General features: G+C 38.5%; 1 protein-coding gene across 1 annotated transcript in view; it reads left to right on the top strand.

Moving 5' to 3' along the window:
- LOC128663097 (uncharacterized) overlaps nucleotides 1-18920 on the top strand; it is a 131432-nt gene that overhangs the window by 14031 nt on the left and 98481 nt on the right. The window contains exon 3 of the mRNA XM_053717257.1: nucleotides 10886-11028. Coding sequence (XP_053573232.1) covers nucleotides 10886-11028 — 143 coding nt within the window. The remainder of the gene's footprint in view (nucleotides 1-10885; nucleotides 11029-18920) is intronic.

The raw sequence follows: 18920 nt of genomic DNA, 5'->3' as shown, positions 1-18920 counted from the left end.
ATTGTTTCTAAGTCTCTGCAGGCCTCCTCTTATCTCATTTTATCAGCTTTTCACAGTCAGTGTTTGTGCATGTGAGCCATAAAGATAACATTGTGCTCAATCTCATAAGGTTATGCATGAACCATCACTAATTGGCCAAAATTCAAATTTGTAAATAGCACTGTGATAAGGGGGCAGTCTGCAGAGGCTTAGAAACAAGATAATCATAAAGGTAAAAAGTATATTAATATAACTGTGTTGGTTATACAAAACTGAAGGATGGGTAATAAAGGAATTATCTATCGTTTTAAACAATAAATCAGACTGTCCCTTTAAGGAAACAATTTACCAGAGTTTAACGTCCCTTTAACATTCCTATATTCTATCCACACAGCCATTGCTTGCACACTTAGGTATAGATTATAAGTGGAACACTTAATTATTCCGCCCCCGCAAACAAGCGCAATAATTAACCAGCCATTACATTATCGTGCACTGGTATTACAAAGTGCAGTGCTATTTATTTGCACGCAAGCGATATTTAGTACTCCCCTTGTAATCTGGCCCTTAATCTGTTCCTAATTATCCTCAGCAGAAGAGATAAGTTAAGGGATACCTAGGTTTCAGCTTGGTGGTACCAACTACTGTATAGAATTTCAGGACAATTTTAGAGCTCAAAGTTTTCAGAGTTACACCACAATAATGCTAATATGTTTGCACTTCACTTGAAATCTAGTTCTTTTTATTACAATATCATAACATTTCATGTCCCTTTAAGAATAGGAGGAGCACACTAGAGTACATGTTCTGATGTGTGTGCTGGAGGAAGCAATGGGGCAAGCTGTCATACTGCAGAGGACATGGCACCCCTGTCACCAACTGCTCACTATATATATAGTATTACACATTACCCAACGTAGGGCTTATGCATTTAAATCTGGCTACCTTTAATGTAAATGAGGATTCTATTGCAGTGTAAAAGGTTTTGAATCTTAAAGGGGAAATAACTAAAAAAAAATATATATTATTAAACATTCTAATGCAAAATGACATAAGTGGGCCTAGATAACTGGAGAGTTAAAATCTCCTATGGTTCCCTAACTTTGCTAGAGCGCAATCCATAACGCTCTCATTCTTATACTAAATGGTATTGTTTGAGGAAAAATCCTTGGTAGCACTAACATCTGGAGGTCGGAGAGCACAGCTGCAGTAAATCCCTCACCTATTAGACTTCTATGGGGCTAGCTACAAAACATAGGTAAAAAAATGTGTTTCGTATGCCATCTAGTGTTTATTCAGGAGAATGCACATTATGTTTAAATCACTTGGACATCCTGTAAAAGTGTACAATCACTGTTTTGATCTGGAGATTATACTTTAACCCCTTAAGGACAAGGCCATTTTTCAATTTCGTTCCCTTAAGGACCAGGGGTATTTTTACATTTCTGCTGTGTTTGTGTTTAGCTGTAATTTTCCTCTTACTCATTTACTGTACCCACACATATTATATACCGTTTTTCTCGCCATTAAATGCACTTTCTTAAGATACCATTATTTTCATCATATCTTATAATTTACTATAAAAAAAATGATAAAATATGAGGAAAAAATTGAAAAAAAACACACTTTTTCTAACTTTGACCCCCAAAATCTGTTACACATCTACAACCACCAAAAACACCCATGCTAAATAGTTTCTAAATTTTGTCCTGAGTTTAGAAATACCCAATGTTTACATGTTCTTTGCTTTTTTTGCAAGTTATAGGGCAATAAATACAAGTAGCACTTTGCTATTTCCAAACCACTTTTTTTTCAAAATTAGGGCTAGTTACATTGGGACACTGATATCTTTCAGGAATCCCTGAATATCCCTTGACATGTATATATTTTTTTTAGAAGACATCTCAAAGTATTGATCTAGGCCCATTTTGGTATATTTCATGCCACCATTTCACCGCCAAATGAGATCAAATTATAAAAATTGTTCACTTTTCCACAATTTTTTTCACAAACTTTAGGTTTCTCACTGAAATTATTTGCAAACAACTTGTGAAATTATGGCATAAATGGTTGTAAACGCTTCTCTGGGATCCCCTTTGTTCAGAAATAGCAGACACATATGGCTTTGGCGTTGCTTTTTGGTAATTAGAAGGCCGCTAAATGCCACTGCGCACCACACGTGTATTATGCCCAGCAGTGAAGGGGTTAATTAGGGAGCATGTAGGGAGCTTCTAGGGTTAATTTTAGCTTTAGTGTAGTAGACAACCCCAAGTATTGATCTAGGTCCATCTTGGTATATTTCATGCTACCATTTCACCGCCAAATGCGATTAAATGAAAAAAAAACTTTACATTTTTCACAATTTTAGGTTTCTCACTGAAATTGTTTACAAACAGCTTGTGCAATTATGGCACAAATGGTTGTAAAAGCTTCTCTGGGATCCCCTTTGTTCAGAAATAGCAGACATATATGGCTTTGGCGTTGCTTCTTTGTAATTAGAATGCCGCTAAATGCAGCTGCGCACCACACGTGTATTATGTCCAGCAGTGAAGGGGTTAATTAGGGAGCTTGTAGGGTTAATTTTAGCTTTAGTGTAGTAGACAACCCAAAGTATTGATCTAGGCCCATTTTGGTATATTTCATGCCACCATTTCCCCGCCAAATGCGATCAAATAAAAAAAAAACGTTCTCTTTTTCACAATTTTTTTCACAATTTTAGGTTTCTCACTGAAATTATTTACAAACAGCTTGTGCAATTATGGCACAAATGGTTGTAAATGCTTCTCTGGGATCCCCTTTGTTCAGAAATAGCAGACATATATAGCTTTGGCATTGCTTTTTGGTAATTAGAAGGCCGCTAAATACCGCTGCGCATCACACATGAATTATGTCTAGCAGTGAAGGAGTTAATTAGGTAGCTTGTAGGGAGCTTGCAGGGTTAATTTTAGCTTTAGTGTAGAGATCAGCCTCCCACCTGACACATCACACCCCCTGATCCCTCCCAAACAGCTCTCTTCCCTCCCCACCCCCCAATTGTCCCTGCCATCTTAAGTACTGGCAGAAAGTCTGCCAGTACTAAAATAAAAGTTGTTTTTTTTAAGCATATTTACATATGCTGATGTGTAGGATCCCCCCTGATCCCCCCAAACAGCTCTCTAACCCTCCCCCTCTACCTTATTGGTAGCCATCTTGGGTACTGGCAGCTGTCTGTTAGTACCCAGTTTACTAAAAAAAACAGCTTTTTTTATTTTATTAATTTTTTCTGTAGTTTAGCTCCCCCCCAGCCAAAGACCAACCCCCCACCCCCTCCCAGATCCATCCGATGCAGAGAGTGTCTCTCTCTGCATCGGATGGCCAAGGGGTGTTATTGCAGGATGACTCGATATCGAGGCATCACTGCAATAACCGGAAAGCGGCTGGAAGCGAGCAGGATCGCTTCAAGCCGCTTTAAACTCCAAATGTCGTACAGGTCTTTAAAGACCAGGTTGTGTGCGACCTACCCTGTACGACATGCAACGTTACGGGGTTAATACATCCATACATTATGTTTGTACTTAAAAATGCCACTTTAGTGCATAGCATATTTTCTGAATATTTTTTTTACACTTCTGTTCCTTCTTTGTTGTTTGGTCCAGGTTTATCTCAGTGGTGCACCCAGGCAAAGTGTTCCCACTTGAGTATGTGTGTATATGTGTGTGTGTGTATATATATGTGTGTATGTGTGCATATATCTGTGTGCAGTGCTGGATTGGTTCACCGGGATACCAGGACTTTTCCCAGTGGGTCGGTAGGCCACCTTAAGTCCACATCCTTGGTCATAGAGGTCAAGTAGCAAACCTTGTGCACATGTATAGCTCATTTGTTCAAGGCTGCCTTGCTTCTGACAAGGGTGTGGAGGCCTGTGGTGGCATTAAAGTGGCCCTAGGCAAGATGGGGGGGTTGAAAGCTGGGCCGGGGGGCTGAGACCGGCCTGACAACATTTCCAGGGCAGGTCTGATTTCCCAGTCCAGCCCTGTGTGTGTATGTGTGTGTGTATGTGTACATGAGTGGATGCGTGTATCTATGTGTGTGTGTACATGTATGAGTGTGTGCGTGCATGTGTGTGTGTGTGTATTTGCAGATAGATAGATAGATAGATAGATTAGATAGATAGATAGATAGATAGATAGATAGATAGATAGATAGATAGATAGATAGATAGATAGATAGATAGATAGATAAAAGGTAAAAAAAAAAACGTTTATGGAAATCTTAAACAATGTATTGCAAATAAGTGGTACCGTAAGGACATTGTTTGTTTATTTATTTTTGTCACAGATTACTTGAACCAAGAAGTGGTTGATGGAGTTTGACTATTGGAAAACAATATCAGCAAACATGGACCTAATCTGTTCTAATAATGTTCCAACTCTGCTGATGTTAATCTTTTGGCAGACTGCAGAAAATGTAATTAAAAGTTATTTACTGTCCCTTTAATTCGCTAAGTACATTATTTGATGAAACAAAGGCAGACAAAATAAGGAGTAATAAAATTGTGCTTGCTCTTAGGGGGTAGAAGGAATTTTATTTATCTATACAGATTGACGGTTTTCAAACTGTGGGGCACTCTTCCCCAGAGGGGCGCAGAAGAAATTCAGGGGAGGCGCAGGAGCAGAAGCAGCAATTTGTTACTCATTGTGGGAGCTTGCCTCAGTAACCCACATCAGCTTCTCCTCCAGATATGAAAGAAGCCAATGCACGCTGTACAAAGCCAGAGAAAAGTAATAAGTATAATAATAACATTATAGACCAAAGCGCGTAGAAGGTTGCAGCATGAAAGTTTTGAAGGTTATGGCGGACGCTTCTGTTCTGAGACAGGCAATAGCGGACCTACTCAACAGAGGGCCCTGGTGCATGATTTTTTTGGTGCATGTATGAATTTGTGTGTGTATATGTATGTGTGTGTATGTGTTTGTGTGTGTATATGTATGTGTGTGTATATGTATGTGTGTGTGTATATGTTTGCGTGCGTGCGTGTGTATGTATATATGTGTGTGTGTATGTAAGAGTGTGTGTGTGTATGAGTTTGTGTGTGTATATGTATGTGTGTATGTGATTGTGTGTGTATGTGTGTATGTGTTTGTGTGTATGTGTATGTATAAGTTTGTGTGTATGTGCATTTATGAGTTTGTGTTTATATGTATGTGTGTGTTTATATGTATGTGTGTGTATGTGTTTGTGTGTGTATATGTATGTGTGTATGTGATTGTGTGTGTATATGTATGTGTGTGTATATATGTTTGTGTGTATGTGTATGTATAAGTTTGTGTGTATCTGCATTTATGAGTTTGTGTGTGTGTGTATATATGTGAGTTTGTGTGTGTGTGTATGTATGAGTTTGTGTGTGTATATGTATGTGTGTGTATTATGTATGATTTTCTGTGTGTGTATATGTATGAGTTTGTGTGTGTATATGTATATGTGTGTGTTTGTATGTGTATATTTATGAGTTTGTGGGTGTATATGTATATGTTTGTGTATGTGTTTGTATGAGTTTGTGTGTGTGTTAGTATGTGTATGTATGAGTTTGTGTGTATGTATGAGTGTATGAGTTTGTGTGTGTTTGTGTGTTTGTGTATGAGTTTGTCTTTAACCTTTTAATGCCCTTAAGAAGTTCTATTCCGTCCAAACCGTGCTGGACTTTAGTGCCGTTAGGACGGAATAGAACATCCTAGGTGTTTGGCTGTCCTGAAGCCAACGACGCTTCCCGGTCTGGAGGGCATGCCTAGCGTCGTTGGGACGCCCCCCTGACCCGATCCCATAACTGAAATCTTGCGATCGCATGCACGAAATTGACCCTGTCATGAAAGGGTTAATTTGTCTTTATTTATACTTTATTAAAGGGACAGTCTACACCAGAATATTTATTGTTTTAAAAGATAGATAATCCCTTTATTACCCATTCCCTAGTTTTGCATAACCAACACAGTTATATTAATACCTTTTAACCTCTGTGATTATCTTGTATCTAAGCCTCTGAAAACTGCCCCTTATTTCAGTTCTTTTGATAGACTTGCATTTTAACCAATCAGTGCTAGCTCCTAGGAACTCCACATGCGGGAGCACAGTGTTATCTATATGAAACACATGAACTAACTCCCTCTAGTGGTGAAAAACTGTCAAAATGCCCTGAGATGAGAGGAGGCCTTCAAGGGCTTAGAAATTATCATATGAACCTCCTAGGTTTATTATTATTATTATTATTATCGGTTATTTGTAGAGCGGCAACAGATTCTGCAGCGCTATAAACAAAGGGGGAGTACAAAAAAACAAATATAGGGATCAAATGGGTAGAGGGCCCTGCCAAGAGTTGCACTGCTGTAGTCAGCTCTTAAGAAGGTGATCTACAAACAGCTGGACTCTTCGGCTTACATGCTAATGGGTTTCAGGGGATAGCGATGGAGGAGTGGAACTGGTATAAAGTAAGGTTAGCATAGGTTGTAAGCATCCCTGAACAGTAGAGTCTTTAGGGAGTGCTTGAAGCTTTCAAAACAGAGAGTTCCACAAGATGGGAGCCAGTCTGGAGAAGTCCTGTAAACGGGAGTGTGATGAGGTAACCAGAGAGGAGGAGAGTAGGAGGTCATGAGCAGAGTGAAGGGGGATGGGAGGGCGAGTATCTGGAGACAAGGTCTGAGATATAGTGTAGTTGAGGGCTTTGTATGTCAGAGTGAGAATTTTGTGTTTGATCCTAGAGGCAAGAGGAAGCCAGTGAAGGGTTTGGCAGAGAGGTGCAGCAGATTAAGAGCGACGTGTAAGGAAGATGAGTCTGGCAGAGGCATTTATTATGGATTGTAAAGGAGCTAGGCGGCAGGTGGGGAGACCAGAGAGGACAGAGTTGCAGTAATCGAGGCGGGAAAGAATGAGAGAGTGGATTAAAATCTTAGTTGTTTCTTGTGTAAGGAAGTGTTGAATTTTCGAGATGTTTTTAAGGTGGATGCTTTAGCCAAGGACTGAATGTGAGGAGTGAAAGAAAGATCTGAGTCAAATGTGACACAAGACATCGGGCATGCGGGGTAGGGGTAATGATGGAGTTGTCGACAGTTATATAGAGATTGGGAGTGGAGATTTTGGAAGAAGGGGGGAAAATGAGGAAGTCAGTTTTGGAGAGATTTAACTTGAGGTAGTGAGAGGACATCCAGGAAGAGATGTGAGAAAGACAGTTAGTAACACGGGTTAGCAAGGAAGGAGATAGGTCTGGTGCAGAGAAGTAGATTTAGGTTTCGTCGACATACAAATGATATTGGAAAACGTGGGACTTTATTAGGGAACCTAGTGATGACGTGTAGATTGAGAAGAGAAGGGTACCGAGGACAGAGCCTTGCGGTACTCCAACAGAAAGTGGTGATGGGGCAGAGGAGGCCCCAGAGAAGGCTACACTAAAGGTACGGTTTGACAGGTAGGAAGAGAGCCATGAAAGGGCTGTGTCACAGATGCCGAAGGATTGGAGGGTTTGGAGCAAGAGAGGGTGGTCAACAGTGTCAAAGGCTGTGGACAGTTCAAGGAGGATAAGCAGAGAGAAGTGGCCTTTTGATTTTGCTGTAAGTAGGTCATTGGTAACCTTAACAATAGCTGTCTCTGTGGAGTGATGGGGACGAAATCCAGATTGCAATGGGTCAAGAAGGGAGTTTAACGTAAGGAAATGGGATAGGCATGCATATACTAGTTTTTCGAGAAGCTTTGAGGCAAGAGGAAGGAGAGAAATAGGGCGGTAGTTGGATGGGGAGGTAGGATCAAGGGAAGGTTTTTTGAGGATAGGTGTGACCAGTGCATGTTTCAGCGATGAGGGAAATATACTGGTGCTGAGGGAGAGGTTGAAAATGTGTGTAAGTATAGTGGTAAGGGTAGCAGAGAGGGAGGGGAGTAGCTGTGAGGGGATAGGGTCAAGGGGACAGGTAGTGAGGTGAGAGCGCAGTATAAGTGCCGAAACTTCTTCCTCAGTAACAGGGGAGAATATGCTAAGTTTAAGTTTATGTGGGTTGTGGTTGAGTGAGAGCATTTGAGGGGGTGAGAGAATGGAATTATGTTGAGAGCTGATTTCAATTCTGATGGAGTCAATTTTGTTATTGAAGTAGCTGGCAAAGTCCTAAGCTGACAGAGAAGTTGTATTAGGAGATGGGGGAGGGCAGAGGAGAGTATTGAAAGTGGAGAACAGACGTTTTGGGTTTGAAGAAAGATTAGAGATAAGAGTAGAGAAGTAGTGTTGCTTATGGAGATTAAGGGCAGAATAGTAGGAGTTCAAGATTAATTTGTAATGAAGAAAATCAGCTGAACTCCGAGATTTTCTCCAGTGCCGCTCAGCAGTACGGGAACATCTGTGTAGGTACCGTGTCAGAAGAGTGTGCCAGGGCTGAAGAAGAATGTGTGATTTCCGAGCTATGGTAAGAGGGGCCTGATTGTCAAGGACGGATATAAGGGTGGAATTATAGTGCAGATAGATTGTTAAGGGCAGGAAAAGGAGGAGAAGGAGGAGAGGAGAGGTTTGAGGGAATTAGCAAGCTGTTGCGATCTAATGACATAATGCTTCTGTGAAGTTTGGTGTGAGGAGCAGAAGGAGGGAGAGTTGTAGGGAGGGATGATATGTTGCAAGTAAGGAGATGGTGGTCAGAAAGAGGAAAGGGGGAGTTTGTGAATTTTGAGAGAGTGCATCGATAGCTAAAGATCAGGTCAAAAGAGTGACCGTCTTTGTGAGTGGGAGAATCAGTCCATTGTGACAGACCGAAAGAGGAAGTGAGTTATAGAAGTTGTTTTGCAGATGAGGCAGTGGGATTGTCAAGAGGGATGTTGAAGTCGCCAAGAATGAGGGCAGGGGTGTCTGAGGAAAGGAAATAAGTTAGCCAGGCAGCCAAGTGATCTAGAAATTGAGATGAGGAGCCAGGGGGTCGGTATATGACTGCAGCACATACAAAGAGAGGGGAGAATAAGCAAATCATGTGGGTTTCGAATGAGGGAAATGTGAGTGAAGAGATGGGATGTATTTGTTGAAAGGTGCATCGAGAGGAAAGTAAAATACCTACACCACCTCCTTGTCTATTACCAGACCTAGGAGTGTGGCTGAAGTGGAGACCCCCATGTGACAGATCAGCAGTGGATGCTGTGTCTAGGGGACAGAGCCAGGTTTCTGTTAGGGCCAGAAGGTTGAGGGAGCGGGAGATGAAGAGGTCATGTATAGAAGTGAGCTTGTTGCAAACAGAACGAGAGTTCCAGAGTGCGCAAGTGAAAGGGGTAGTTACTTTTGATGCAAGAGGAATGTGAGTAAGGTTTGCAGAGTTTTGTTTTCGAAGTCTATGGGACGGTACACATGGATGTGCACGGCTAGGCAGTGGTTTGGGACCAGGATTAGGGGAGATGTCCCCAGCAGTAAGTAAAAGCAAGAGGGAGAGTGACATGAGATGAGATACGGATTTGCAGTAGTGAGACTGTTTTTGAGACAAGCTGCAGGGGGGAGAGAGAGTGTTTAGGAATAGGTAAAGTTCATGAGTACAAAAGTAAGGTTAAGAGATTAAGAGAGATGGGTTAATCAACAGTGCAGATGGAGAGGGAGAAGGAGTAATTGAATAATGTAGTTTGTTATAGAGACAAGAGGTTGCAAAAATGATTATGAAAATATTGAGCATTTTTACAAAAGTGGGAACCAGTTAAACGCATAAGACACAGGATTACAGTAGCAATTGCATAAGAAAACACATAATATTACAAAAGTACTTGCCTTTTGTCTTGCCCCTTGCCTAATCCTTGTTGAATTCTTGTTTACTTCTATTTTTAATGCCTCACTTATAAAATGTTCACTTTGAAAATGCTATTGTTACAATGTACACTGCCCAGGCAATGCACCCACAGTGCGATGCACCTCCCAAACTAGTTTGAAATATATGCAGGCAGGGCAGTCAGCTGAGTCCACTAAATTTAGTTGGTTGCTAATCAAAGACAATTGGAAAGGCCAATTGGAAAGTTAGATTCTGGTCTGGTCAGGGTGAGATTTTAAGTAAACAGACAATAACATTTGGGGGGGTTGAAACTGTGGCATAAGACAGCTATACATTTTAGAATAATAGCAAGTATTGATAAGGATTGAACATCACATGGCAATTAACTGAACATTAGAAGTAAGACATTGGATAATAGTACAACAATTGTAGGACTAAATTAACAAACTAAAATCATTTGCTCTATGTAAATATTCACATACCAAAATAGTTACAGGAGACGAAAAAAACAGTGTGGGGAATGCTTTGCAGAATGACAGGGAATATAGTCACGTACCAAAATAGCTACAGGAGAGGAAAAAAACAGAGTGCAGTGAATGCTTTGCAGAATGACAGGGAATATAGTCACGTACCAAAATAGTTACAGGAGAGGAAAAAAACAGAGTGTGGTGAATGCTTTGCAGAATGACAGGGAATATAGTCACGTACCAAAATAGTTACAGGAGAGGAAAAAAAACAGAGTTTAGCTTTCAACTAAGAATACCAAAAGAACAAAGCAAAATTGGTGATAGATGTAAATTTGAAAATTGTTGAAAATGACATGCCCTATCTGAATGATGAAAGTTTGTTTTGTACTAGACTGTCCCTTTAAGTTTATATTGTTTGCAGTCCATTGGAGTTGGTTTCTCTTCTACATGTCCTCTGAGGCTTTTTATATCTATATATAATAAATTTATTGTATAGACATCTAAACCTATTTCCTGTTTGTAAGTCTGCCATGTAACATCTAGTATGTGTGTGGGTCAACTTCAAAAACCAAATTAACCCAATCACTAGAAAAGGGCACTACAATAGACTTGATGAACTTTCCAATTCATAACTGACATCACATTGTATATTGTTTGCAAGAAACTCATAACTCATATTAATTTACTCTGTGGTAGGAAAAAAATATGTGTCTGAGATGGATGAAGATTTTCGCAGAGAAGCCTGGAATAATAACTGGTTGAAAGTCCAGAAACATAATGCGCTGGCATCCCAGGGTCTGAAGAATTACACAATGGCTATGAATCAATTTGCAGATATGGTGAGTTATTCTGTTTGTTCTTGTGAGAACGTAATGCCAAGGATTGCACATCATTACCATGGCACAACATAATACAGTAATGACTGCATCTATAGATTAAGGAAGTCTCAATGTGTATAAGCAACAATGTCAATTACATCATGGTGTTATTATGAGAGTTCACCAAGATTACAAGTTGTGCACTAAACCCGGTGCGTAAATAACGCAAAAAAAAATAGCGGAATTGCACTTTCCATTGCACTGCCATTACAAGTTACAGAAAAACCTTCTTGTGCTGTGCATTATCATGCGTTAAGCTCCATACCGCACAAAAGACAAGGCCTGACTTGACATGCTCGTGCACATTTTCCCCCATAGACATCAATGGAGAGAAAGTGTTAGAAAAAAACTAACACTTGCGACCGCGGAATGGCGATCGCTATAACGCAATCCCCATTGATGTCTATAGGGAAAAGAAAGTTATGTAAAAATCTAACACCCTAACATAAAACCCTAGTCTAAATAACTAATCTACCGCCCCTCGACACTAAATAAAACTATTAACCCCTAATCCGCCGCCCGACACTAAATAAAACTAATAACCCCTAAACCGCCGCCCCCAACATTGCCGACACTAAATAAAACTATTAAACCCTAAACTGCCGCCCCCCCGCATCGCTAACACCTCAATAAACCTATTAACCCCTAAACCGCCGGCCCCCCACATCACAACTAGTATACTAAACCTATTAACCCCTAAACTGCTGCCCCCCCCATATAATTACTACTATAATAAACCTATTAACCTCTAAACCGGCTGCCCCCACATCGCTACTACTATAATTAACCCATTAACCCCTAAACCGCCGCTTTAAATTAAACTTACAATATAACTACCTTCAAATAAATAAAAATAAAAAAATAAAAACTAAATTACAATATTAAAAAATCCTAACATTGAGAAAAAATAAAAAAACCAAACATTAAAAAAAAAAATTATGAAAAATTTAAAAAAACCTAACATTACAAAAAAACACTAAATTACAAAAAATAAAAAAAACACTAAGATTACAAAAAATAATAAACGAAATTATCCAAAATAATAAAAATTAAACCTAATCTAATACCCCTATAAAATAAAAAAAGCCATCCCAAAATAAAAACACCCCCTAAGCTAACAATAAACTACAAATAGCCCTTAAAAGGGCCTTTTGTAGGGCATTGCCCTGAAGCAATCAGCTCTTTTACCTAAAAAATTACAAAGTCCCCCATGACAGTAAACCCCCCCACCCAACCAACTGATTTGAACAGCCAATAGGATTTAAGAAGCTCTCATCCTATTGGCTGATTTAAATATTCCAGTCAATAGGAATGCAATGGTACCCCAATATAAAAGGGGTACCTTGCATTGAAGCTTGAGTGTGCGGTGGAAGATCGCATGAAGAGGAGGATCCATGTCGCTAAGGACCCCAGCCACTGAAGAGGACCAGCGCTTCAGATGAGGACAAGCGCTCTGGATCCGCACATCGCTGAAGACTGCTCCACACCGCTGGGAAGAAGATAGAAGATGGTGCCGCCCTGGAAGAAGATCTTCGCTGCCTGGATCAAGACTTTGCTCCACCTAGACTTCCGGACTTCAGGAACGGTGAGTATTTTAATGGGCACAAAAGCGCTGATTGCCCTTTTAAGGGCAATGCCCATACAAATGCACCTTTAGGGGCAATGGGTAGCTTATTTTTTTTTTAGACTTAGTTTTTTTTTTATATTGGTGGGTTGATTGGGTGGGGGGACTTTTTAATTTTTGTAGGTAAAAGAGCTGTTAAACTTAGGGCAATGCCCTAACTAAAGGCCATTTTAAGGGCTATTGGTAGTTTATTGATAGAAAAGGGTGTGTTTTTATTTGGGGGGGTTATTTTTATAGGGCTATTAGATTAGGTGTAATTTTTATTATTTTGGATAATTTCGTTAATTTTTTGTAATCTTAGGGGTTTTTATTTTTCGTAATTTTAGTGTTTTTTTGTAATGTTATTTTTTTTTGTTTTTTTGTAGTATTAGGATTTTTTAATATTGTAATTTCGTTTTTTTATTTTTAGGTTTTTTTAAAAAATAGTAATGTTAGGTTAATTTATAGTTTAATCGTTAAAAGTTTTTTCACAGGTAAGTTTTTATTTATTTGAAGATAGTTATATTGTAAGTTTAATTTAAAGTTAGGGGGATGTTAGGTTTAGGGGTTAATAGTTTAATTTAGTGTTTAGCGATGTGGGGGGCAGACGGTTTAGGGGTTAATAGGTTTAGTTTAGTGTTGGGGATGTGGGGGGCCAGTAGTTAAGGGGTTAATAGGTTTATTTAGTGTTGGTGATGTGGGGGTCAGCGGTTTAGGGGTAAATAAGTTTAATATAGTATTTGCTATGCGGGGGATGGTGGTTTAGGGGTTAATAGGTAGTTTATGGGTGTTAGTGTACTTTGTAACATTTTTGTTATGAGTTTTGTAAAACATTTTTTTTTTTCACAAAATCCATAACTAATGGTCTCAGATCGTGGAATGGATCACGGCGGTATTAGCTATAACGCTAGCATTATAGCTGGACCGCACAAACTGTAATACAGGCACAATGAAAATTCTGCATTAAAAAGTAATTTTTTGAGTGCGGAATGGAGGATTGCGTAAAGGATAAAATGCTAGCGGTATAGCTGTATTGCCGGGACTTGTAATATGGGAGATCTGCATATTCCATGTGCAATGGCCAATTTTTCAGCGGTATAGATGTACCGCAAAACTTGTAATCTTGCTGATAGCGATTTAACCCCATACCTGTCATTGTAGCACTCCTTGACAGCTAACATATTAGAAGAAGAATGTTTAGTTCTTTGATCATACTAGATTAATCCTCAGGTTTGTTAATGATCTGGTCAAACTGGCATGAAGATTGTTCTTGCATTAGCTAGCTCGCTAATGGCGTCACTGCAATAGTTTAAAGCAGAGTAATTGCTTTTTTATGCATGAATTCTCTCTGTCCCAAACTAATGTCATATATTATCCCTCACTGGGCAATCTTCACGACGAGTGACTGTCTGAATAAAGCAACAAGTCCATTCCTAAGAATATATCGCTAGGTTTCTCACACACCAATTCCCTTAATTTAGCAAATGGGCATTATGTGACTTTAGTTTCCTGTTCTACCAGTCAAATTATTTTCCCTTGGCAAACAATTGGGATTGAGACTCCCTGAAAGAAAAATGCTCTGGTGCCACTCTATGCCCAGACTATGAAGTAGAGGCAAAAAGAGATTAAAATTTAATTTTTATTGTTTTGGTTGAAATATGGGTAAACACAAACATTTAAAATTGGTTCCTCTAACGTTGGTAGCTATATAATATGTGAGATCTGTTATATGTCTATTTGGCCTTTGTACCATTAATTTCTAATCAGGTCTCACTGTATAAATTGTACCATTAATCTAAGTTGGCATGTACCCTGTAAGTGTGATTGTATTAAATATTGTAATTTGTCGTCATATTAATCGCACTTAACCATGGAGAGTCAAATTGAATTATCTAAATATCATTGCCACAAAGGCACTAGTACTGTTAAGTGGATATGCGTTCTCTTGCTGTAGTATTTCTAACCAACGCCTGTTGGTATCAAATGCTATGCGGCGTGCTCGCACTCATTAGTATTATGTTCCTGAGAGGATGTGATTGAACAACTGGGGTTATGTTAAGGTTCAAATACTTATCCAAATAAAGTTTGAACTAATGGATATGCTTCCTACTGTAAATGTATTCGTCATTTATAAATAAAGCTTATATCCAACCAAGTGTCATCATTATTTGTTTCATTGCATATATACACCTATTGCTGGTATTGTTTTGTAATATTCAATCCCACATCCAGTGTCACACTTATCGTTTGTTATCGTGAGCTGCTGTATATTTCTTTCCTCATTATAGCATGTAATTGCTTATAATATATTTTCGCTCATGCCTTCGATATTTACTCCTATTGCTCTGATGTTGTGGCACTTGTAATCTATGTGGGTAAATTGACTATTCACTCATTTTATAAGCGCACCATCCACTTTTCTTACCACCTAAGGTAAGAGATGTATATGGGTATATACTGCTGTGCTTTGTGATAACTGGTTACTTGGCTGTATTATCCCCCCTATTGGTTTGCAATTGGTAACTAGTTGTCAGGCTGATTTATTCCATAAACGCACGCTGTATTGGTTTGTGTGCTGGGTCAGAGCTATAAAGTATGCAAATATTCAGATAATATCAATAGTTGGTCTCACTGTGCACAATTCTTGCTGTACATTATCATTACTTGATGCTAGGCTGTTTGCTCTCTGTTGTCAAACAGTGTCAATATATATGTACTCCCATAATGGGTTGCACCTGTGTGCTTTAGCTATATTGTTCCCACTTTGGATTTATAAATGTAACTTATTATCGGGCCAGTGTATTCCCTAAGTGCACACTGTATCAGTTTGGGTGCTAAATCCAGGTTGTAAAGTATATACTTGTTTAAGTAATATCAATAGCTAGCTCCACTGTGCACAAACCCTATTATACAATATCATAAGCTCTGACCGTTGGGTTTGACAGACAATGTATATTGCTTAATGCTTAGCTCTTATATGCACAAGTTACTCTCTGTTATCATGCGATATGAACACTATTCACTACTGTATAATGCAGCCGTTGGCCGGTAATTTGTTATTATTCTACTTGCGCTACAATTTGTTGCATTTGCCAAACACTTCATTCATTCACGCATCATTCACGTTTCTTTCAACCTGTAGTAAAAAATGTGTAAACGTATATCTGTATTTCAGTGAGTGATTATGATTAAGTGCTTTGGACTATATTCATACCACTGTTTGGATTGCGAATGATAACTTCAATCAGATTTACTTCTTACTTTAATGCATGCTTTATCGATTTGAATATTAGTTCACGGCTAAGGAATCTAAATGTAGTGTGTGTAATTCTTAAGTCAAATCCTTAGTTCGCCCCAATTATACATAAGCATTACTGTGCATAATCGCTGAATTTAAGCGCTGGTTTGGTTGTAAATAATAACTTCGATTAGAATTATCTATTTCTTTAATACACACATAATCAGTTTATTTGTTAGTTTGGGGCTAAGGAATATAGATATATAATATGTGATTCTTAAGCTAAATCCTTAGCTCGCATCAATTATACTCAAGCATACTGTGCATAATCGCTGAATATAAGCGCAGGTTTGGCGGGCTGAATATTGTTTAATAACTAGCCCCCTTATCCACAATTGACTCTCCACTATTGTGCGGTATACACACTTATCCACTACTATTCGGCATAGCCGTCAACCGCCAGTACAATTCAACTTTAGATACACTTAAGCTACGTTAGAGTACGTTTAAAATATACAACAATTGCGGGACCCCATTGTCCCACACAACCCTCCTGACGCGTTTCGCCTGTTTAGGCTTTATCAAAGGCGGTGGGCCGCCGTGGTTAAACCTATTTATACGCATTTGAACCGGATGTCCCGCCTCTACTCTTTTCTAATTGGTTCTGTTGGCCTTGATGGTTTCCATCACCACTAATCGGGATCCAAATAGTTCCATGGATGTTCTTGGGATTCTAAAGGTGGACTGCACCATATCTCATCCATTAATGTTAAGGTGGATTATCTGGTCATTTTACTTGAAACTTACCTAAGTTACTTTTACGTTTCCTATTATAATATAAATTTCAAAACTGGGCTAGAGAACAAAAGCAAGGTTGCTCCTATATGTGATTAACTGATCTTGAACATAATTTTACCCTTATAATGTACTGTGAATTGATGATAATGTCTTCCGGAAAAATACAGTGCTTGAAATTGTGCAAGGTCACATTGTGTTGCTTGTGTTGCTACGTGAAAAGTGATTTATAAACTTGGTGAGATTGTGACAAAAAAGAGAAGAAAGAAAGGGGACAAAGTGTTGTAAGAGAAAAGGAAAATGAAAATAAATCAAAAATGGGCATGATCGTGAAAAAAGAGAGAAATCAGTGAGGTGCCACCCTTTTTTATAAGGTTGTGATAGGATGTGAGTTGATTCAAATTATTTCCTAAAAATTAGTGAAGTGCCACCCATTATATAAGGTTGTGATAGGCTGTGAATTGATTCTAATTATTTCCTAAGGTAAGTTGCAATTCCGTGATATTTGCATACTTGAAATTATTTTTATCTTTCCCATTCTATATTTAATATGCTTTGCCTTGTTTAGCGTATATATATACTCCAAAATTTTGGAGGTTGCTTTTCTCACCTTCCTACTGAATCTGATATGTTTTCCATTTTATTATGTTACCCCTGTTGTGTATTTTCTTTCTTGTTGTACTTTGCAAACTTGCAGCGTATCTTGTACATTCTTCTTCAAGATCCTCTTATGAGATTTTTGTTTTTATTTTTTAGTTAGTCCAGTCTACATTCATTCCTACTCTATATGCTCTAGTATATTCTCTTTTATTAAATCCTGATATGGGGTCATTGCTTGAAATAACCCCAATTCCTAATTGTAACCTCAAAATCTATATGCACTAATAATATTAATGTAACAGTTCCTGTCTGAATTCCAGACTTCTACTACATATGTGTGTAAGTTTCTATCAGATTCTGTCATTGTAATGTCAACATTCCTTGTGTCATATCTCCAATGCTGTTGTGTATAGTATTCTATTGTGTATAGTGTGAAGATTCTTATTTCTGTCAATTCACCTTGATTAGGTGTGAATTCCCCGTGATCTTTCCTATTATTCCCCTGTGTGTGGTCATGGTGAGGTGAATCGGTGACATAGAAAAGTGTTCTAATTGTGAATATTGAAGTGATGAAACAGCCATTCTGCTGTGAATATTGTGTGAAAGATTTTTAAGTGTTGTAACGGGCTCTCAAATTTATTGATGATTGGATTTCAATTATGCAGATAGTCCCTTTTTGGATCACATATTAATACTATTCTATTCTATTTCAAATCTCTTATTCTCCTTGCTTTTGCCTTCCTTATAGTTCTTATATTTATAGAAACACGTAGTAATTGTTGTTTTCATTTATGCCATTGGGGTATACTGTATTCAGTAAATATATCCATTTACTTTCTGCACTTTGTAGGGATTTTTCAAGATCTCCCCCTCTGGTGCCTAATTTTATTTGTTCTATTCCCCAGCATTGTAAGTCTCTAGTGTTTGAATTGTGTTTGTGTAGAAAATGGAACGCCACACTTGTTATGGTTTTGCCCTCTGCCACGTCTTTCTTGGCATTTTTGATATTTCTTAAATGTTCCATTAATCTAACTCTCATCATACGTGTGGTCATACCCACGTAGTAAAGATGGCATGTACATTGTAGTACATAGATCACCCCTTGTGTGTTACAACTAATGTAGTTGTTGATGCGATGAGTGAAATCGAATCTGTCGGTAATTGTATTAGTCTTTTTAATGTATTGGCATATAGAACAAGTGCCACACTTGAAGGAACCGGGGGTAAATGAAGTCATAGTTTTCTTTCTAGTATAATGACTCTTGGTTAATAGATCTTTCATATTTCTTGATCGTCTATATCCTATCTCAGGTCTATCTCCTAGTTGGGCTTTTAGTATTGGATCAGAGATTAACACATGCCAATACTTATTAATGACATTTTTTATTTGAGTCATCTGTGAAGAGTATGTTAAGATCAATCTTGTTTTGTTGTCCTGTTTTTTACTCTTTTTTGTTAGTAATTCTCTTCTGTTAATTCTCAGAGCCTTATTCCTGGCCTTCTTTATACTTGTCTTGCTGTATCCTCTCTTGGTTAACCTAGCTTCCAATTCCTTCGCTCGGATTTTAAATGTGCTCAGATCTGTACAGTTTCTTCTGGTTCTTAAAAATTCACCAG

The sequence above is a fragment of the Bombina bombina genome, chromosome 6, assembly GCF_027579735.1.
Source record: "Bombina bombina isolate aBomBom1 chromosome 6, aBomBom1.pri, whole genome shotgun sequence".
Lineage (NCBI taxonomy): Eukaryota > Metazoa > Chordata > Amphibia > Anura > Bombinatoridae > Bombina > Bombina bombina.
This window is presented reverse-complemented; position numbering and strand designations above follow the sequence as displayed.